Source organism: Festucalex cinctus, chromosome 2 (assembly GCF_051991245.1).
Source record: "Festucalex cinctus isolate MCC-2025b chromosome 2, RoL_Fcin_1.0, whole genome shotgun sequence".
In the NCBI taxonomy this organism is placed as follows: Eukaryota; Metazoa; Chordata; class Actinopteri; order Syngnathiformes; family Syngnathidae; genus Festucalex; species Festucalex cinctus.
This window is the reverse complement of record NC_135412.1, coordinates 26,151,521-26,174,223: the sequence shown is the minus strand read 5'-3', so window position 1 is coordinate 26,174,223 and position 22,703 is coordinate 26,151,521. Positions and strand designations below refer to the sequence as shown.

Here is a 22,703-nt window from a genome sequence, read left to right as displayed (position 1 = left end):
CCAAATTCAATTCCTCAATCAGCCAATGAAAAGAATTCACAAAAATCACTCCAAATCAAGGTCAAAGGTCATGCAGATTTTTTTTTCATTTTCTGCTGTCCCTTCTTTCCAAATTCTTAGTTTCTCCCGGAAGGTTTTCACGCAGCCTTTAATTACGTGCGCTGTTGAAAGACTGGCGTGGCGTCTGCCGGGGTGGTTGGCCCTCAAGTGGAACGAGAAGCCATGATGAAGAGGGAGGAGGAGGATTCCGCGAGGAGGAGGGGGAGGAGGAGAAGGAGCATCGGGGATGATCATGCGGGAGTTGGGTGCACTCAGGGATATTCGTGTCTTTGGGACTGGATTCTGTAGCTGGGCTGTTGAGCGTGTTTGCGTGTGAGGTGCTTGCATGCCCGGCGTGCAACGATGGGCCCCTCCGTGCACATGAGGATGACGCTCCTGCTGGCCGCCATCTGCCTAACGCAGGTCACGACTGTCTTCTCCCAGGAAAAGACCAACAATGGTGAGTCGCTTCCCTTCATCTGACGGCCTCTTATGTAGTCGACCGTCCGTATGCATGTTTTTGCTATGTTTTCATCTCTTTGGGTTTGCATGGAGATGATACATTTCACTTCATAGATTTACATCATTTACTCAAACGGTATTTTTGTTCCTGTACGTTTGCCTCGCAGTTGAGAAGTTCTCGGTTCGAATCTCAGCTCGAACCTTCCTGTGTGGAGTTTGCCAGCCTGTTATCCGAGTGCTTGTGTGGGGTGTCTCAGCATATTTCATATTTCCAGACAATACATACATGGCAGGTTCAGTGAAGACTCGAAATAGTGTGAGTGGAATTGACGGTTTGTCTAATGATGTCCAGGTTGAACGCCACCTATCGCCCAATGTTAGAAAGGTCACAGGTGTTAAACTCAAGGCCTGGGGGCCAGATCTGGACCAACACCTTATATTATGTGACCTGCAAAACAAGTCATTAAACATTTAATTGTCACGCAATAATTAACAGCATAATGTTGAGCAGTATTTTTTGTTACCTTTTTTACAGTGACTTCAACAATAATCGAACAAACTATTATCCTTCACTTCTGATTTCCCTTAAAAAAACAACAACTAGTAAGCAATCAATTTGTTGTGTATATGTAATAATACGTCACTCTCACGGTTTGAAGAGCCCAATGAGGGAAACTGGACCTTGGAACTCATCCGCAAGCAGACCCGTACCATAGAAAATGGATGGATGGATAGTTTGTTTCCCCCTAAATTTCCTCATCCAATTTTTGAGGAGCATCCAGTAAAAAAAAAAAAAAAAACGTGTATTATACTCTTTTATATCCATGATGGTATTTAAAAAATAAAAATAAAAAAACTTTTGCCTGCCTGCATCACAGTGATGTCATTGTGATGTCATGTCTTTACAATCCACCATATTGATTTGATTTTTTGGTTACAGGCCTCATTCTCCTCCACTGTTTGTCCCCAAAGTTTTCCAAGTTGCACAGTTCGACTGTCAGATTGGACTGTGATGTACAGGAATAAAAGTGTTTTCCAAACATTTAGGGAGCAAACAAAAGTGTGATTGAACCTTCTTGGGAACTTTTTCGACATCAGGAGGATGCCAAGCTGGAAATAAAAAAGCGAAACAATTGTGCAGAATGTGCGTGCGGGCCGCTTGGTCTATTTCGGTGCGAGGTTGGTCGGTCGGTCGGCACCCAATGAAGGGCTTCCGAGCTGCACTCCTGTAATGATGTGGCCTCGTGGATGGGACAGACAAAAGCAGGCCACTAATTTTGGTCAGACTTGTGCTCAGAGACGCACACAAGACACACCCTGAGTGAAAGGATGCGGAATTGCGCTCCACTGCAAGAGAAAACTTTCGACTGATTCAACGCTTTGTGCTGCTCGGGTGGAAGATGAAATTTTTAAACAAACAGGTGTCACAAATTGTTCCACATGTTTGTATTATGTGGCTTGTTGTATATTTGTAAACCAGACCACCATGAGGAATTTTGGGATCTTTGACCACTTAAATAGTTTTAAACTAGTGACACAAACATCAGCCTGAACAGTTTTTTTTATTTATTTTATTGTTATGATTATCTTGAGAAGAGTGAGAAGTGCAATTCATCTGAAGCACACCTCCGTTCCAAAGTTTTCATTCTGCAAACAAATGTGATATCACCCAAAAAGTTGTGAGTTGCGCAGCGGGGGTTGCAGGAGGCAACTGCGGGCGTGGCATACCCCCTCCATTAAAAAAAAAGAAAGGCAAACCACAGGTTTCAGGCCAAAGCCAACGTATATAAGATCCACTGTGGTTTTGCCGAAAATAACTGCTGCTGGTGAGAAGGAGCGTCTCGCGCGGGGAGAGGCTTCACCACATAATTATGAGCCAGATGGAAAGTCTGCAGCAGGTGGCCACATTCACGACAAAACGGACTCTCGCTGTTCACCAAAAAGTCGTTTGCATTAAATATCACATCCAAGCTATTAATATATGACGTAACTCGTGCAGCCAGGTCTGTCAAAACCATTGTTTAGTCAGATTGATTGATTGATGTTGAATTCATGTCATGATGATGCATGTGTTGACGCACACCTTAATTGCTCACCAAGTCCCATCGTACGCAGACGTGAAAAGCCCCTCAAGTTCATTTTTGTGCATTCCCTCTGTGGTTCACTTTTGATGTTATAGAAGAAAGCCTGACAGTCACACATCTTTACAAATGATGACTTTAAACATCATCATTTCACTGAAGGAATGTTAATGACACCCACTAAGGGCCTTATTTTGGTGCCCAGTGCAAGTCTTGCGCAAAGCGCAGTCTACCATGGGTGGCGTTTTCTTTCTTTTGCTATTTTCCTTGACGAGCACAGACAGAAGTGGGCTTTTGCGCCATTGTGGGATGAAATCCTGCTGACTGCTGGCCAATGGAAGCGACTCCCCTCATTCTCTTTATTCTGAGATTTGCATACGCAAAGTGTGTTCACACAAGTCAAGTGCATGAAGATGGTCTTGCACCCCCCCCCCCCCCCCCCCCCCCCCCCCACCGTGCATCGGCGTCTAACCTCCTCGTTGCCAAATTTCCAGATGCGCAGGGGACGTGGCAGCTACATCCACCAGAACATGTCGCGCTGTCTGTCAAATTCACAAACACATGAAACTAGACTTGCCCTGGCGTAAAAGTCAAGACCGTTTTTACGCCGAGAGCGTGGATGCCTGTCAAAGAAAATAGGGCCCCATATAGTGCAGTTTATAGTTTTATTTAATGAGCCAATGCAGCCAAGAGGGGCAGGTGGCGTGGCTATGTGGTAGAGTGGTAGCGATCCTCATCACTGGTGACCATGTTGAAGTGTCCATGAGCAAGACACTGAACCTCGATTTGGACCTGGCAGTGCCCTGTGTGGCAGCAGCTGACCAATGTTGGGTGAATGTGAAGCAATGTCAAGTACGTTGGGTATTACAGCTCAAAAAAAGTGCTCTATAAATAGCAATCCATTCCATCACATTCATAAGATCTCACTGCACACCACCCAACAAAAATGACACAAAAGTTTCATGATATGTGGAGTATGGATGTGGTGGATGGACCCAAAGGCGGAGAAACACAGCAGGGAGACAAACAGGATGGACAATATAAGGAACTTTATTTTCAGTAACTGAGTAAAGGACTGGATGGAACATGAGAAGACTGGGCATGACGTGGACAGACCTGGCAGGACGATAGAGACAATTGGCTTGGAGGTGAGTGAGAGACACTTGGCTTGGACGTGAGACACTTGGCTTGGACGTGAGACACTTGGCTTGGAGGTGTGACACTTGGCTTGGAGGTGTGACACTTGGCTTGGAGGTGAGACACTTGGCTTGGAAGTGAGACACTTGGCTTGGACGTGAGACACTTGGCTTGGACGTGAGACACTTGGCTTGGACGTGTGACATTTGGCTTGGATGTGAGAAACTTGGCTTGGATGTGAGACACTTGGCTTGGACGTGAGACACTTGACCTGGACGTGAGATACTTGACGTGGATGTGAGACACTTGGCTTGGACGTGTGACATTTGGTTTGGATGTGAGACATTTGGTTTGGACGTGAGACACTTGGCTTCGACGTGAGACACTTGACTTGGACGTGAGACACTTGGCTTGATCGTGAGACACTTGGCTTGGATGTGAGAAACTTGGCTTGGATGTGAGACACTTGGCTTGGACGTGAGACACTTGACCTGGACGTGAGATACTTGACGTGGATGTGAGACACTTGGCTTGGACGTGTGACATTTGGTTTGGATGTGAGACATTTGGTTTGGACGTGAGACACTTGGCTTCGACGTGAGACACTTGACTTGGACGTGAGACAATTGACGTGGACGTGAGGCACTTGGCTTGGACGTGAGACACTTGGCTTGGACGTGAGACACTTGACTTGGACGTGAGACAATTGACGTGGACGTGAGACACTTTGCTTGGACGTGAGACACTTGGTTTGGACGTGAGACACTTGACGTGGACGTGAGACACTTTGCTTGGACGTGAGACACTTGGCTTGGACGTGAGACACTTGACGTGGACGTGAGACACTTTGCTTGGACGTGAGACACTTGGCTTGGACGTGAGACACTTGACGTGGACGTGAGACACTTGGCTTCGACGTGAGACACTTGACTTGGACGTGAGACACTTGGCTTGATCGTGAGACACTTGGCTTGGATGTGAGAAACTTGGCTTGGATGTGAGACACTTGGCTTGGACGTGAGACACTTGACCTGGACGTGAGATACTTGACGTGGATGTGAGACACTTGGCTTGGACGTGTGACATTTGGTTTGGATGTGAGACATTTGGTTTGGACGTGAGACACTTGGCTTCGACGTGAGACACTTGACTTGGACGTGAGACAATTGACGTGGACGTGAGGCACTTGGCTTGGACGTGAGACACTTGGCTTGGACGTGAGACACTTGACTTGGACGTGAGACAATTGACGTGGACGTGAGACACTTTGCTTGTACGTGAGACACTTGGTTTGGACGTGAGACACTTGACGTGGACGTGAGACACTTTGCTTGGACGTGAGACACTTGGCTTGGACGTGAGACACTTGACGTGGACGTGAGACACTTTGCTTGGACGTGAGACACTTGGCTTGGACGTGAGACACTTGACGTGGACGTGAGACACTTGACTTGGACGTGAGACAATTGACGTGGACGTGAGACACTTGGCTTGGACGTGAGACACTTGGCTTGGACGTGAGACACTTGACTTGGACGTGAGACAATTGACGTGGACGTGAGACACTTTGCTTGGACGTGAGACACTTGGTTTGGACGTGTGACACTTGACTTGGACGTGAGACACTTGACGTGGACGTGAGACACTTGACTTGGAGGTTACGAAACTTGACTCTACGTAGACAGCTTGCACACCTCAACTGGACAAGACAAGACAATTCTACCACAATGCGAGAACAAACACCACTGACGAAATACAACACTAATGAGACACTAACAAGACACACCTGGGAAACACAGCAGGCAGAGGGCACTAATTAGCAACACATACGGGGAGGGGAGACACACACAAGTGGCCGAGGTTAGCTAGGACGAGACTAGGGGAGACAAAACCGGAAAAAAAAGACAACATCAACACCCAAAACTAAACCAAAACCCAACCCCCCAAAACTGGAACATGACAAAAAGTATGACTACTGAAAACATTTTAGTCACAAATCAACTGTGAAATTTGAGCCTGTTTATTCATTGAACATAAATCTCACAAATAGAAAAAATGACAGCAAGTGGAAAAACAGGTTGAATGCATCTTTTAATTCTAGGTCGCTGGAGTACATAGTTGAAGATATATTTCTCGTGAATAAATGATCATTCTCAGACAAACTGAAGTGAAATTTGATCTTGACTTCTTGCAGCATCACGAATGATCTCATTGCCTCACTCGTGTGCCGCGTACAGCTCCCTGGTTGGGAATTGCAACTAATGATGACATTAATAGAAGCATTCAGGTTGTTTTGTTTTATGGTACACTTCCATTTGAAGTACCATGAATGGAAAATTGGATGATGTCTGGCGGGATACGACAAACAATTCAGCACAAATGCAATATGTACTGACATGCATCCCCCACATCACTCTTTTGATGACCTCCAATAACCCATTTGCTCAAGCTGTCAAGCAACCGTGTGTGACTTTCAGTCTTTCCCAACGCAAATCAGACGTTTGTCCTTTGAGGCCAACTGAGAAAGGCAGCTCATGTTAAATAACGACAACTATCTCTGAGTGGGACATTTCATCTAAATGTACATTATCTTCTCATTATTGCTCTGTTTTTGGGAGTCCACAAATTCCTGGATCCCTCTCAAAAAATGTTTCATCTTAACTCTTTTACCGCCAAAAACGTTTAATAACGATGAGTAAAATCACGATGTATGCCACCATAAACGTTAAATTACATCAACTAAGTTTTTTTGTTTTGTTTGTTTGTTGTTGTTGTTGTTGCTGCCTGGTCAATGGATTGTGGAATAAAAAATACTTTTTTTTTTTTTTAATCAATGGTCAGTGCAACGTCTAAGTGCAGCGCTGCCTGGTCAATGGGTTGTGGAATAAAAAAAATACTAACTATGGCCAGCAGATGTCAGCATTGTATCTCTTTTTCAATGGGCTGTCGGTGTATGGAATTAGAATGTAACATGACGAATTCTGATAAATGTGATGAAATAGAACGTTTTCAAGGATGACCTGAATGATCAAAGCTTTTGTTATATCAAAGTTTTTTGTTTTTTTTTGGTAACGTGTGGCAGTAAAAGAGTTAATGACCTTGTTACTTTGCATGATTTGACCTTCTGAGCAACGCAACACTGGTGGCAACTAAAATCCATCCATCCATCCATTATTTGTTTGTTGTGTATGGCTTGTCCTGGTTAGGGTCGTTAGGGGTGAGCTGGATTCTCTCCCAGCTGACTTTGTGCTAGAGGTGGGCGGGATACACACTGGACTGGTCGCAAGCTAATCACATGCAGAAAAACAAAACATTCCGACCTGTAGAGCGAACATGTCAACTCCACACAAGAAGGAAAGCCAAGATTTAAAGCATGAATGTCGCAAATGTCAACCTACATGTCAAATGTTGTCTAAATGAAGAATATGAAAAGTGCACATTTGACTGGTTCCAAACAGACACGTGCGCTGACAACGGCCAAGCGTACGCCAACAAAGAAATGTGGAGCCCCGAACCTTGCAGGATCTGCGTGTGCGAGTCCGGCAACGCCGTGTGTGAGACGGTGGTCTGCGACCACCTGGGCGATTGCGCCCAGTCGGTGACCCCCGAGGGCGAGTGCTGCCCGGTCTGCGTCACACCCGCGGCTACGCCCACGCAAGACCCTTCCGCAGGTTCGTGTTCAAGCTGCGTCGCTTTGTCATCAGAGGTTTGCCATATATCGAATTCACGATGCTCTCGTCTCTGTTGACTCACATTTGTCATGTTGTTTGTTTGGTTGTGTTTCTGTAAAGCGCTTTGTGACAGCTAAGGATGTTTGAAAGCGCTATAAAAATAAAGATGACTTGTTGACGCTTACTGTGTGTAAAATTCTGCCCTTAAACCATCATTCTTGTTGTGCCTGTCACTGGTATGTCGACATCGTCGTTGAGAATCGCCCGTCTAAGTTGATTGTTGTCCTTGCCTGATTGTGCGCTTGCAGCTCCGGTGGAGAAAGAGGGCTCGAGCTGCCAAGTGGAGGGCAAGATCTTCGCTCACAACGACATCTGGAAACCGGCCGTGTGCAGCGTGTGCGTGTGCGACAACGGCGTCAGCATCTGCAGCGACGTGCAGTGCGAGGCGGTGCCCAACTGCCACAAGCTGGTGACCCCGGAGGGCGAGTGCTGCCCGGTCTGCCAAAACATGGCCAGCGCCGCCACCAGGCACATCGGTAAGGCTCAAGCTGTAGTTACGCATCCAACCCACAAGGGTGCGCTGCTGTGTAAACTTAAAGCATTCCTCACCGGCTACAAAACAAGTTTTAATTTGTACTTTTTTATTTTTATTTTTTTTACCACTTTCTCTTCAAGCAATCATGGGTTATAGGGTAAGTCATCATATTTTTATTTTCAATACCATTACTTATTTAAGTATTATAGGAAGAAAAAAAAGTATATTATATGGACACACAGCTCTGGAAAAATATGAGACATCGTTAATAATGATTTATTTCTGTGATTTTAATATTTGAAAATTTAAATCTATTATTACTGAATTCTAAAAACTACTGTTGTGTAACTCCAAAATTCCAAATAGAGTATCTATTTGCATAAGTGAAAAAAAGGTTAAATGTTTTTTTTTTCTTTTTTTTTCTTTTCTTTTTTTCCCCCTTCTTTTTGGTCTCAATTTGTTCCAGAGCGGTTATAGATGAAAAGAAAAAGTTTGTCTTCTAAAGTATTCAAATGATTTCCGTATGCAATAAAGATGGATTTCTTTTCTTATAGGGACAGAAGGGTGAACCAGGTGATATTCCACATGTAAGTTCACAAATGCAAACTTCAACGGTAATCACTCTTGTTTCGAATTGATTGTATGATATGATTTTCTCTCGTTCGCTCAGCTGGTCGGGATCCCCGGACCTCAAGGACCCTCAGTGAGTTTTTATTCGACAAAAGCACCAACAAGGTCAGAATTTATGCGTGTGTGTATATAAAAATGAATATATCTGGTGTGTTTCCATTTCAGGGTCCTCCAGGTGCTCAGGGAAGACCTGGACATCGAGGATTTAAAGGCAGAAGGGTAAGTAAGAATTGTGAAAGGTTGGGTCATTGAACTTTGACTTTAAGAGGCAGAGCAGTATCTATCACTTGGTCAAGTTAGAAATCATCCTAATCTCTGTCTTCACATCGGTTACAGCTTTGATGTTGAAATATACAAGAAGTAAAAGAACCTTACATTTTGTATTTCATGTAAAAATGTCACTACAGGGATTCCAAGGGCCCCCGGGTTTTGATGGAGAGCCTGGTATACCAGGGAATCCAGGCGAGCCCGGCCCCCCGGGTTTTCCTTCCCTCCCTGGGGTGAGAAGAGAAGGATTCTTCTGATAACAGCAATTCACCCTCAACAAACAAACAAAACAAACCCAAAAAAGCATTGCTAATGTCCATCTCTTGTCACCCAAAGGGAAACTTTGTGTCACAAATGGCTTCAGGTTTCAATGAAAAGTCAGCAGGCCTGAGCGGAATGGTGTCGGGATCAAGAGTGAGTACAAGCCAATATGTTCGTACACCATTCAGAAATCTGCTGACCTGGCCGGCCCTACAGGAAGTCAATTGTTACTGTTTCAGGGAGAAGCGGGACCACGAGGGCCTTCTGGGGCGACTGGACCGCAGGTAGGTTTTGCACACACGTCGTCAAAGATGCCGGCAGGGGGTCAAATGCAATTTGCGACATCGTAGTTAGAGTTTCCCTCAGAAGATTGTTGTTCCATTTCCTGAATGTTAACTCTTTCACTCCCAGCCATTTTGACTGAAACAGTCCCGGGCTGTTTGACTGGATTTGGACTGATTTTGCAAGGCCCACAGAATATTACGTTCTAGTGCTATAAAAACATGGACACCTACTAAAAGAAAGATTAGACTCTTGTCATCAGGAAAAAAAAAAAAAACACTGGGGAAAAAAAGCTTGTTGGAACATGGCCCTGGCTGATCTCTTATACTCTTCTGCCACCTGATGGCCATTTTTTGTAATACTACCATTGCTTTAAGCAACTTCTTCAGGTCAGAAGCTATATTAAAGCCTTCGGTTTGCTATAGCATAAAAAACATCAAAAAACAAAACAAAACGTATAAATACGTTTCTGGGAGTAAATAAGAAAGTATTAAAAACGTATTTATACGTTTTGGGGATTGACTGAGTTAAGAAGGATTTTGTGCGGGGAAATTCTTTGTTGAAAGTGAAGGAAATGGGAAAATTCCATAAGAGCGTTTGAGGAAATTGCATTAGTAGGCCACATAAAGTGACGATGACAGACTGGATCTGGATTCCAGGATGTGAGTTTGACACCTGTGCGACACAGGCACAAGACAGAACGCAAATGAGTGTGCACTTTTTTTTCAACTGGAGGTGTCAAACATTGTTGTTTGGCCAACATCTTGAGTTAACATTTTCTGTCTGTTGTTGTTTAGGGACCATCCGGTGGCCAGGGACTGCCAGGCGAGGTTGGCGAGCCAGGACATATGGTAATAAATATGGTCTTCTCTTCACGCTGCCATTCTGCCATTGATGCCGAGCCTGCGTTCTTGGATGGACTCACATATGCTCGAAAAACTTGGACCTTTCCTTGTGTCTATCCTTAGGGTGAACCAGGTCTTCGAGGACCAGAAGGGTTGCCGGGAAAAAGTGGCCCTGATGTCAGTGAAACATCACAGGAGTGACATTTATTCATTCATAACAATCATATTAAGATAATTGATTGTTCAGATTGATGGTGTGCTAAAATTAAGTTTAGCTTGATCATGATGTATTGTTTGTATTTGCTTAGGGGGAAGCTGGACCCGCTGGTGCTCCAGGAGAGCTGGGATTTCCAGGATCAGTGGTAAACAAACACTTCCTGCATCAACCTTGTTTTTTGGTTTGAGTGTATTTCATATTTGATGATGTCGTGTCATTAGGGTGCACGAGGGTTACCGGGTAGTCCAGGTGTCTCAGGTCAAAAAGGTCACAAGGTACATTCCTCTTCAAACTTCTTCACGGTTTTTTTGGGACATGAGCGATGAAGTTGTGAATTTCTCTCCAACAGGGTGAGACGGGCCTTTTCGGTCCTCGAGGTGAGGCCGGTGCTGCCGGCGTCAAGGTAGGAATTGAATCTGGATGACAAAATCCAACAGCGCAGCCAGTACGTTTTTTTGGGGGGGGGTTTCACTCTTCATTGTGTTGTGCAGGGTGCTTCTGGTACTTCCGGTGCCATGGGTGCTCCTGGCCCAGTGGTAGGCTACACGTGTGCACAATGAGCAGATTACAACTTTGGATGTGGACAGGCATTGAGGACTGAATCGTCTTTTTCAGGGTCCACCAGGTTTATTGGGAGAAAGAGGACGAGCGGGTTCACCCGGTGCTGTGGTAGGAACAATCAGCCGTTGCCGCGCTTTATTTGTTGTGCCCCAAATGTTGCAGCAGTGAGGCATTTTATGTGTTTCTGGTTTAGGGAAAACGCGGTGCAGCCGGACATGTCGGCAAACCGGGTCCCCTGGTGAGTACAACTCGTGTCATTTCAAGTTCTTATGCAAGCAGAATATATTTTCATTTCCCAAAACTTGGTGTCAATTTTGGCCTAATATCATGATCATGATTATTTTTTTCAATCACAGGGTCCTATTGGAATTCCCGGTGTGCCAGGTTTCCCAGGTGGGCCGGGACAGAAGGTGTGATTGTAGTTTAGCCTTGACAAAAGATTGGACACATCGGATGAAGCAATCCATTGAATGCTCTCTCATTTCAACCCCTCCAGGGTGAAGTTGGACCAATTGGTGTGAGAGGAAGTCCAGGCCAGCAGGGACCCAGAGGAGATGCGGGTCACGTCGGACCACCAGGGCCCACCGGAATCCAGGCGAGCAAGCACAGTCATCTGCTTAATGACATGAAAAGTTGATGTTATCGTTACTAACTCAGCACGTTATTGTTTGCAAACAGGGAGCCGAGGGGCCTGATGGGTCGCCAGGTGCCAGGGGGGCAACAGTATGTGAGCCAACATACCAATTTGTCCTTTGGCATCAGTGACGTTTCTCATTGAATCTGTGACTTCTTTGCAGGGCCTAGCAGGTGGCCTGGGTCCTTCAGGGCTCGTAGGCCCGATTGGGCCCCCGGGACCCCAAGGAACCACAGGAGCACAGGGACCAAAAGGCCAAGATGTAACAGCCTAAAATGAGAGAGAAAGCGACAGCGATTTCTTTGTCCCTTTTGTCACTGACGTGATGTTACGTCATCTTTTCTCCAGGGTGACAGTGGTGTGGCTGGAGTGAAAGGAGAAGCTGGACTGAAAGGAGAAAGAGTACGGAACTTTTCAACATGAGCATATTTATACTTACACCTTATAACCTTGCGTGATTGCAACCCCGTTGTCAGGGCGACCACGGTGCTCCAGGTCTGATAGGCCCCATGGGAGATGAGGGCAAGCGTGGACCTCGAGGTGACGTAGGGTCTGTCGGGGACCCGGGACCTCAAGGCGAGAATGTGAGTTGGCGCAATACGTCATAACTGGGAAGCTTTGTCGGTTAAGTAGTTACAAATGACAAGCATTGTTATTGTGCCATAACAATCAACTAATTGGATGTGCTGGATTGGTTATAGGGAATCCCAGGGAATCGTGGCTTCGCCGGCACGGATGGTTTTCCAGGTGCAAAAGTGAGTTAGCCAAATATATTCAAGACCTTTGAGTACACTTTGACACTTTCAGACCACAAACAAAGTGAAGCAACATTGTTTTTCCCTGCACCTCAACTGAGCAACAATCTTCCTGGATACATAAGATCTGCTCAAACTGCTGCTACATTCCAGTCTAACCTGAAAATTTTATTGTTTATTGCTTCTTTTTCACAAGTCGAAAACATTCTTCTGATGTCTTGCTTTTTCGTGCTCTGTAACTCACAATGATTTAACTTTGCCTGTGAATGGTGCTATGCTAATAATATAAATGTGATTTTACTTGTCTTGCCTTAATAATAGCAAATCAGTTTCTCTTTGTCACATTTTCAAAAGTGCTGTGTGTGCCGTCGCAGGGGGCTCAGGGCGAAAGAGGTCCATCAGGAACACTGGGCACAAAAGGTCCAGCAGGAGATCTGGGACGCCCAGGAGAGCCCGGTCTAACTGGTGCTCGGGTAAGCGCTTTTCAAATCCACACTTAAGCCACATCGTCGTATTGTCGCATGTCTTCTTCACCTCTCATTAGGGGTGTGAATTGCCTAGTACCCGACGATTCGATTCGTATCACGATTCATAGGTCACGATTCGATTCGATGCGATTAATCCCGATACGAATCTATGAGTCGATTGTTGCGATTTTTTTAATTTAAATTTAGAAAATACTAATCAGTAAACTTCTACAGTGTAAGATTTGCATGAAAATGTATTATTTATATATTCACTTCTACAGGTTGTAATCTGTTTCATGTTTGAACAGCATTGAAATAAACTATTAAGGCTTAATGTTCCATTAACATAACATTCGTCCATGCTTAAGGTGTGAACCATAAGACGTTTTAGTGAATATTTTTCTATCAAAATTGGATATTTAAAAATCGATTCGGCCGCCTATTGAATCGATTCGAGAATTGCGCGATGTAATATCGCGATATATTGCCGAATCGATTTTTTTTAACACCCCTACCTCTCATAAATGCAGTCCTGATGCTACGTTCTGTCCAACAGGGTCTGTCTGGAATTATGGGTGCCGAAGGAGAAGAAGGCAAACTCGGACCGCAGGTTTGTAGCAATCATTCTTCTTGATGAGCCTTTTTGCAGGCAATGCAGCACTTTTGATGAGCACATCATTATGTCTCCTGCAGGGCTCAGCAGGAGACGATGGCAAACCGGGCACAGCAGGTTCAACAGGAGGTCGAGGTTTAGCTGGAATCATGGGCTCGCCTGGTCCAAAAGGCCTCGCTGTCAGTTTTTCATAGGAGAATCCATTTTATGATGCAGTAGGCCGATAGGTGATACTGACTGCTTTGTAACTTTCAGGGTGACCCTGGGAAGAATGGAGAGGCTGGCAGTACTGGCTCACAGGGTCAAAGAGTATGTTATTTTCAGTTGCAAATCAAAAGCAAAGTACGATCAACTCAAATGAAGAACTGAAGTGATGACAAAATTCTCAAACTGTCCTCCAGGGAGTGAACGGAAAAGATGGCGAGGAGGGCGCTGCCGGCCCAACTGGCCCAGCGGTAAGTGGCTTGTTCATCCTCGTAACCAGAATCGGATTATAAAGCGTTACATTCACATTCTATACATACTGTACATACAGCATGCACAGAAAACAAACAAGAAAACTTCCATGGGAATGGACGGGAATATACTGTACTGTATGAGAATTTGCAGTGAACGGGAGAACTGAAATGCGGTTGAAACCAAAAACCTCTGCCGATGAATCTTGGATAGAACAAGCAGAATCCAGTTCAATTCTCTCAATCTTTTTCTGATCCAGGGTCCTGCAGGAAAGAGAGGCGAGCAAGGACCACAGGGACCGGTTGGGTTTCAGGTGATTCACCACGACAAAAACTTCTTAACTGAACTCGTGCATGAACTTGCTTGTTTATACAAGTGTGGGTGTTTTTCAGGGTTTGCCTGGAGTGCCAGGTCCACCTGGTGACTCTGGTAAACCAGGAAGTGAGGTGTGTAAACAAATCAGACAAACATTTACCTGATCCTGATCAAATGAAGTAGCACAGAATGCTTTAGTAAGGACCCACAAATGAAGTCATGTTAATGTTGCATTCAGGGACTTGCTGGGGAGGAAGGCTCTGCCGGAACTTCTGGATTGAGGGTAAGTCAGCAGCTCTTGTTTTGCTTCTCCAGTGTCAAGTTTGAATCCTGTACAATTGTACATCATTGGACATTACTGTCCCGACAGGGAGAAAGAGGCGCTCCTGGTGGCAGAGGTGAAACCGGACCCAAAGGACTGCAGGGACCTAAGGGTAGTCCAGGTAGTCCAGGCCCAGATGGATTCAAGGTATGAGAGGAATAAAGGCTACTGCTTCTGTGCTCCAATTATAGCTATAGGTAATATTAATCTGAGTGCTGGTGTATTTTAGGGAAAAGCCGGTATAAAGGGAGCCACTGGAGAAACAGGAAGTCCAGGACTTCAAGGGATGCCAGGGGAAAGAGGCATTCCGGGATCCTCAGGCCCAAAGGGGGATGTGGTAAGCACCTCATCCGGATTAAAACAATTTCAGCGTTGACACATGAAGTGAAAATGAGGATCTGGTCTAACAGGGCTCTGTTGGTGATATGGGACTAGAAGGCAAAGCTGGACTTGATGGAGCTCGGGTAAGTTGTTGGTTGGTAGCAGATTTCCCTCATCATTTATAGTGCTCGTTTGAAACCTCTTAAAACACGGGTGAATAGAAAGCTGTGACAAAGCACTTAAAAACAATATAACAGTTGCTTGATGGATTGCTTTTAGTGTGTTGAACAAAATTAAAGTAAATGAATTTCAATGTGGCCCTTGTATCCTATTTTTTTTTTGCATGCAAAAAAACCTGGAAAAACTGGGCACCCATGTCATAAAAGTGTCTGATGATCAATGTGTGGGATGGATATGTTTTTGCAAATTGTATTTTTTTGTTATATAATTACACACATTTGCCTATTAAAGGGTGTTTCTGGTCCAGTTGGACCTCCGGGTGCAGCTGGAGCCAACGGCGCAAAGGTAAGACTTCTTGAAGTTAAGGTTTTGCGTTAAAACACCAAATTGACATTCCAGTGTATTGATTTGATTGATTTGCTCGAGGTCATGCAAACACCTGCTTTTCTATGTGTTCTTCAGGGAGAGCCAGGTTCCCCAGGGCCCAACGGGCGCCGAGGAACAAGAGGAGTACCTGTGAGTAAGAAACTTATGTCATCAGAATGTACAATAATCACTGCTGCTTCTGACTTTCAAGTGTGTGCCATCGACAGGGTTCAGGTGGTGAGCCTGGTGCAACTGGTGCTGCAGGTTTTCCTGGACCTGCTGTAAGTCACCGGTTCAGTACAAGCAAATACTGTCATTGGTCCAAACCGCGCCTGCTTACTTTTTGGTGGGTTTTTCTCAGGGTGCTGAAGGTCAGCCTGGGGTGAAAGGGGAGACCGGCGAACCAGGCCTTAAGGGAGAGGCAGGGCCACCTGGACCACCAGGAATGGCCGGCACACCGGGAGTACAGGTGTGCATTAGGAACAGAATTCAATTGAAGGAGACATTTTAGTATTTTTTTTTCCCCTCACATATTTTTCAAAACAATTCTCAGTTGTCTTAAACTCCCTATAGCCTTGTAGAGCTTAGTCAATTATGAGTCCTGTCAATGAGTGACTGCTAATCCCACCCTCTCTACTGTGTGGTCAATGCCAAGTAGGGCTTTTGTTACCTGGGAGCTACACATTATGAGCCCTGAATTTAAAACAAAGTTCAGAAGTGTATAAAAGATCCCTTAAAGACACCAGCAACTTCATCAATTGAACCAAACAGAAGCCAACACTTTTGTCTGATGATTATCACTATCTTTTTTTTTTAATGTATTTTTTATTTTTTTATTTTTTTACTGGACACTGTGTGAAAGACATTGCAGTCCAGTAGCTTGAAAGTAGAGGCTTTTAGGCCAGTCAAGCTGCCATTTTTGACTTGATGAATGAATGGAGATGTATGTTCCAGGGCCCGGTCGGTCTGACTGGACTTAAAGGGGGCAGAGGAACGCAGGGCGCAGCGGTGAGTCGACCGCCATGGTTCTGTCCGAGAAACTCGGTACATATGCTGTTGACACAAACGTCATCAGAAGTGTTCTCTTCCCACAGGGTTCTCCTGGTTTCCCTGGCTTACCTGGAGGTGTTGGTCCACCTGGTTCTCTTGTGAGTCCGCTCATTTGGAAAGGTAGTACTTTTCTAATGGGTCAAACGGTGTTGTAACTTGGAACCTTGCCTACATGTACGTGCTAGGGTGCTGTTGGAGCAGATGGAGTCATTGGCCTTACTGGCAAGCAGGGTCCAACTGGTATTCGTGGGGAAAATGGGGCCTCTGGACTTCAAGGCGAGATTGGCGCTCCAGGCCCGGCAGGCGAACCTGGAGAGAAGGGTGATTCTGGAGAGGACGGTTCTCCGGTGAGTGTTAAGGCCTAAATACACCAATCCGACATCGGGAGTCGGACAGCGTTGGGGCGACGGCATGCGTCGTCTGATCAGTGTATAAATTATCGTCGTGAAGTCGGATCGAGTTGGAATATGTCGCAGGGGCGTTTCCAGCAATTGCAACATGTTGAATCAGCGTTAGGGCATTTGATCACTTTGATTGGCTGTTAGCTAGTGAATAAGCACAAGGGGCAAGAAGAGGAAGTGACGAAAGCGGATAAACAGTACTCAACTCAACTTTATGGTTTTTCAGGACAGTACACATGAATAAGTCCCACATAAAGAGGATATGATCATATTTCAGTATGATTTCGGCAAGAAGATTTACAAAGTAATTTAAAAAGTCCCTTATTGTATTTTAAATTTGTAAATTACATTTGTTTTCATAAATAGTCGGCATTCCTCCCCCTCGGCCCGACGTCCTCAGTAATTCAATCATACCGGTGGACTCACCGGCGACAGTCTGGGTGTCCGTCAGGCTGAGGAAATCCAAGAAAAAAACGCTGTCAAAATAAACGTTTTGTTTGTCAATGGGCGCGCATTTAACAGCGCAATCCTTGTGGGAGCAGAAGGGGTACATGGCTCAAGGATGAAGCTCCTTCAGAAGCTGGAGGTCGGTACCACATCCAAAAAGGGAAGGGCAGCACGGCCAAAGCTTTTCAGGTGAGCCGATGATCGGTTACAGCCAGGAGTCGACAGGGTTCAGGATACGCCACAACGGAGTACATCCATGCATTCGGGAACGAGCAGGGAACGAAGCTTGTTCCAGCGCCCGTTTTAGCTTCATCAGCTGGCCGCCGCGTTTACCCCGGAGCTGCCGCTTCTGCTGTGGAGAAAGCACGTGAATGAGGAAGAGGCCGGCCAGATGGTCAGCCAGGAGGGGGGGGTGGGCAACGATTTCTCCCAATCATGCTCGAACATTTGAATGTACCGTGTCTGTCTGGACAGAAGATCGGGAAGATGACTTTGTTTCTTTGGTTCAAGAGATACCTGCATTGTATGATAATACCATTAAAAGGCTTGCCAACATAGGTATGAAAGCCAAACTATGGCATGACATGGGGAGGCGACTGGATATAGCAGGTAGGGTTGACTTTTATATACGATAACTATGCAAAAAGCCGGAGGGTTTCATTCACGTGGGAAGACATCGTGAGAGAAAAAGTAATCGTATGCATCGTTTTTATATCCCGCCCCCGTAAAGAGGTTTCCGGTTGCCTTTAGGAATAATGACTATTGCCGCCGATGGTAAGGAGGGGAATTAATTCTCCTGCATGCGCTGAAGGTACGTAATAGTTGGTAAGGTGTATATTTACGTCATTTTTCTACCCGACGTCTGGTCCGACTCCACAGGGTGTAGGCGTCGGTCACATTTGGCCGACGTCGGATTGGTGCATCGAGGCCTTTAAGCACGCTCGGACATGCTGCTACTGTGCAACATCCTTGATTGGTCTTGTGTTTCTCCATCAGGGTCCTACTGGACCTCCAGGACCTCCTGGTGCTGCAGGACAGCGAGGCGTTGTTGGTCATCCTGGTTTGAGAGGAGAAGGAGCTATGCCAGGCTTGCCCGGTCCCGCGGTTTGTAAGACTCACTAAACACTTGAGGCAATTTAACCATGATGACAATTTATTCTTCTCTTCTGTCATGCAGGGTCTTCCTGGAAAACCGGGAGCTCCTGGAGTTCCAGGTGGAAAGGGTCCTCCTGGTGGGGTTGGTGCTGTGGGTGCCACCGGGCCAAGTGGTGATGCGGGCCCTGAGGTTGTTCGGTTTTTGCAGCAGGGTTTGCCATAGGTCATTTGTATGAGTGTGTTTGTTAAGTGTGTTTGCGTTCAATCAGGGAGTGGTTGGTGAAGAAGGACTTCCCGGTACTGACGGACTCATGGGGGCAAGGGTAGGTGTAGACACATTACGAGGCCTGTGGCGAGACACCTGCATCTGCTCATCACCACCATGTGACTTTACAGGGCGATCGAGGTAATCCTGGTCCCGAGGGTTTGGCTGGAGGCCCAGGTTCTGCAGGAAATGAGGGTCCGGTGGGAGCTACGGGTAGTCCAGGACCAAGAGGTGAAAATGTGAGTTATGGCAATGCAATGATTCTAACATACAGTAAATGGTGACACCGTTGTGATGGCCATTTGCATATTTTGGGTTTAAGGGTGTCAAAGGCTCATCTGGACCCCATGGCGCACCTGGAGTCCGAGGCAAAGCGGTGAGAATAACTGCACAGTCTCATCTTCTCTATGATCAAACAGGATATTATCTCTCTCTTTTTAATCTCTTATAGGGCCCTCAAGGACCACAGGGAGAGAAAGGTCCAGCAGGTGAACAAGGAGAGAGGGGCCAGAAAGGTCACAGAGGTTTTACTGGTCTCCACGGTTTGCCAGGAATTGCTGTAAGTGGATATTACATCTTTGTATGTGTCTTTGAAGAGAAGAAAAGTCAAGATCACTTTTGTCCTTCAGGGGGCTACAGGGGATGCAGGTCCTCTAGGTATTATTGGACCAGCTGGGCCAAGGGTAAGGTGCAGAGAACATTCTTGAACTGAAAGTAAAACCCAGCAGAACAACATAATCTTATGACTGCACAGGGTCCTCTCGGCGTGGTGGGTCCACCTGGGAAGGAGGGTAACATCGGCCAGCCAGGAGCAATGGGCGCACCTGGAAGCCGAGGAAACAGTGGTGAAGTCGGCGTTCAGGTAGCACATCGGTACAATGTGGAGCTGTCGTCCACTAGGCCAAAGCTTACATGCTATTCCCTTCGTCCTGTCAGGGCCCTGTTGGAGAACCAGGACCTCCTGGGCCTCCAGGCCCACCTGGACCTCCCACTGCAGCTGTGAATGAATACTTTGCAGCTCCCATGGATTTCGATGAGCGTGGCGTGCCAGAAGCTGTGGAGTTCTTCAAGGATGACGTGAAGGCGGAACCTCCTCCCCTTCCAGAGTTTAGTAAAGATGAGGCTCTTCCTGATAAGAGTCCCATCATTGTTCATAGCGCTCTGAAGACCCTCAGCAGGCGTGTGCAAAACATTCGCAGTCCAGATGGGACAAAGGAGAATCCTGCAAAGACATGTCAGGACATCAAGCAATGTTACCCACAGAAACCAACTGGTAAGGTTCTTCTTTTCAGGAATACATTACATAAAAACTTACAGTTACTTCAACATTAACATACATACATTGTGTTTGTTTCCAGGCGAGTACTGGGTTGATCCAAACCAAGGAAGCACAAAAGATGCCATCAAAGTCTTCTGCAACATGGACAGCGGCGAAACCTGCATCGCTGCTAATCCAGCCAACATTTCCCGAAAATCATGGTGGACAAAATCCACTCCCACCGTCAACAAACCCATTTGGTTCGGAGCCCAGATGTACGCCGGAACTCCAGTAAGCACATGATATGATCATGTTGATTACTTTTGGATGCCACTGACCAATTTAGAATAGTTGTCAATCATGGACTTACTATTTGAGTGGTAGAACAAAGGAAACTCTTCCTAATCTGATTGAAGCCAAAACATTTGCCCCTGTTTTTAATAGAAATAGTATAATGAATGTTTATCAGCATATTTTAAAGAAATTATCAGGAATTTTCCCGCAATGAATTTCAAAGGATGCCAATGGGGTATATGCCACGGAAGAGGCGGGACGTGATTTTGCACATCAGTTTGTTTCCGGTCCGGGTTGCGAACGCGCAACCGAGGGGCACAAAGTCGGAAGCACAAGTATTTAGACGCAGCCCACATGTCGCAAACTGAACCGGAAACAAACTGATGTGCAAAAACAGTCCTGCCTCTTCCGTGGCATATACCCCATTATACGTAGAAAATGGGTAGTCCATTTTCCACCAAGTAGTACCATTCGGTTCATGGCACATTTTGGGGCCTTTGCATTTTACACTGCTTGGTGGATACTGACTGAGATCAGTGGTACTTTGCGAGTATTCTTGTGACTGAATGAGCATCACTTGGTCCAACCGTTTCAGTTCCGCTACGGAAACAGCGAGGAGCAACCAAATACGGTGGCAGTTCAGCTGAAGCTACTGCAGCTTCTCTCCAAAGAATCCCACCAGCGCATCACCTACCACTGCAAGAACAGTGCGGCTTATAAAGACAACAAGGGGACCATGAAGAAAGCCCTGATCCTAAAAGGGGCCAACGGTCAGGATTTGAGGGCGCAAGGAAATAACCGCTTGCGATACACCGTCATTGAAGATGGTTGTGTGGTAAGTCCTTAACAAATGGAAGAAACAAAAAATATATATCAGCGATGGGAAAAACTTCCATGTTTTGTGTCTCCTTTCTCCCTAGAAGTCCAATGGCAAATGGGCCAAGACAGTCTTGGAATACAGAACTCAAACCCCAGTCAGGCTGCCCATTGCGGATGTAGCGCCCATGGACATTGGAAAGGCCAATCAGGAGTTCGGCCTTGACATCGGACCTGTGTGTTTCTCATAAAAGACAAATAGCAGGAGAAATGTCGCTGTGTGAATTTGAGAAAATGACTCCACTTCCTGTGAGCGCTGTGGATGAAGGTTACATCATTGCTGTCACACGTGGCTTGGGGGGGAAAAAAAGTGTGACTGGTAGAAGGCCACCATTATTTATTCATCTTGTCTGTGAAACCTTCCTAATAGAGTCTTAAAGGTGCTCTCAACAAATGCCTAAGGGATGAGATTTAGATCAGGAAAATGACAGATTTTCAATACAGAACATTCACGTTTAAGTTTACACGTGTAGCTCTCAATCTGGATAGAATCTAATTATTGATCCTTAATTTAAGTTCTGTTCAGAATTTTATTAGTCTTTCAAACAAAATGTTTTGTGTTTTGCTAAAACTCTATAAATGTCACCTGTAAATGCAACATGCTTGACTGTAAATTTAAAGCTATTTGTTTATTGTTGACAATTGATTTAGAATAAATGTCTTTTTTTCCGGGGTGGCTGAGCTCATTCCACACAATAAAGCACGAGAATAAAATCAACATTTATTGAAAGCTTATAAAAAAAAGAAAAAAAAAGAAAACTACTCCCAAGGTCAAGTTTCTCCTCTAGGGTGCGCTGTTCATTTGCAGCAAATCTCAAAGTTTATGCCGCCATCACCAGCCCCCGCCGCATCCCCAAGTAGAAGTACTTCCTCACTGGCTGTCTGAAATGAAAGCAAGCAAATGACACAAAGTTTATTTCTTTTCAGCTTCTAGCTTGAGAACACATGCTGACATGGCAGGCGTTTCCTCAATTGGCAACGTCGGGGTGTGAGATCCAGCACAAAGAGCTTGAGAGGAGGAAGGCGTCCTTACAGGAAGAACGAGGGCCCAAGTTCAGCCTGCACATGTTTCTGGGTCGACCTCACCACCGTACCAAAGCTGAAAGGAAAAAAAAAAAAAAAAAGCCCACTCTCGCCACTTCCTGCAGCCGTGCCAGGCATCTGTAGAGGAGGTCATTTTTAGATGGCTGCCTATTTTCATGTTGGGAGGATCATTTCAACATATGAATACGGTGTGACTCACAAGTGTCCGTCACCCATTTCAGATTGCACATTTTGTCAAGTTTCTTAAAAGAAAATCAATTCAACATCACACTTACGTGCGTATGTATGTTTGCCAAGGTATTTCATGCATTCAATTTCATTAGATTGCTTTAAGGGTTGCAAAATTCCATGCATACATAAATATAAACATGTTTGGTTTATCATAAATTGGCATTCACCCCCGAAAAAAATCATTCCTAACACACTAGCACATTCCATTCAAGAATTAACAAGAATACAGCCCATCCAAAAATACCAACAAAGTCCCCAAATTTATAAATATATTTTAGAATATTCAATAAAATGCTGGAAAGGCTTAAGTGGGGCTACACCGATT

General features: G+C 45.5%; 1 protein-coding gene across 1 annotated transcript; it reads left to right on the top strand.

Moving 5' to 3' along the window:
* Positions 1–402: 402 nt before the first annotated feature.
* On the top strand, positions 403–21,294 carry LOC144013183 (uncharacterized). Its single transcript, XM_077511794.1, has 54 exons — positions 403–499; positions 7,178–7,390; positions 7,699–7,926; positions 8,480–8,489; positions 8,596–8,628; positions 8,721–8,774; positions 8,963–9,017; positions 9,159–9,236; positions 9,323–9,367; positions 10,163–10,216; positions 10,334–10,387; positions 10,519–10,572; positions 10,649–10,702; positions 10,777–10,830; positions 10,919–10,963; positions 11,043–11,096; positions 11,182–11,226; positions 11,345–11,398; positions 11,485–11,583; positions 11,667–11,711; positions 11,786–11,884; positions 11,971–12,024; positions 12,099–12,206; positions 12,324–12,377; positions 12,752–12,850; positions 13,401–13,454; positions 13,538–13,636; positions 13,713–13,766; positions 13,859–13,912; positions 14,173–14,226; positions 14,306–14,359; positions 14,467–14,511; positions 14,599–14,697; positions 14,780–14,887; positions 14,961–15,014; positions 15,359–15,396; positions 15,514–15,567; positions 15,645–15,698; positions 15,779–15,788; positions 16,372–16,425; positions 16,512–16,565; positions 16,653–16,814; positions 18,312–18,419; positions 18,493–18,600; positions 18,680–18,733; positions 18,807–18,914; positions 18,998–19,051; positions 19,127–19,234; positions 19,305–19,358; positions 19,430–19,537; positions 19,612–19,948; positions 20,034–20,224; positions 20,823–21,062; positions 21,148–21,294. Exons 1-54 carry the CDS (start codon positions 403–405, stop codon positions 21,292–21,294), a joined length of 4,557 nt encoding a protein of 1,518 aa, XP_077367920.1.
* Positions 21,295–22,703: the final 1,409 nt, after the last annotated feature.

What these genes read in the sequence shown, in the direction of transcription:
- LOC144013183 (XM_077511794.1), top strand. Translation starts at nt 403, where the DNA reads ATGGGCCCCTCCGTGCACATGAGGATGACGCTCCTGCTGGCCGCCATC. An exon ending in CGGGAAAAAGTGGCCCTGAT is followed by an intron (nt 10,388 to 10,518) that starts GTCAGTGAAACA and finishes GTATTTGCTTAG; the next exon opens with GGGGAAGCTGGACCCGCTGG. An exon ending in CAGGCCCAGATGGATTCAAG is followed by an intron (nt 14,698 to 14,779) that starts GTATGAGAGGAA and finishes GGTGTATTTTAG; the next exon opens with GGAAAAGCCGGTATAAAGGG.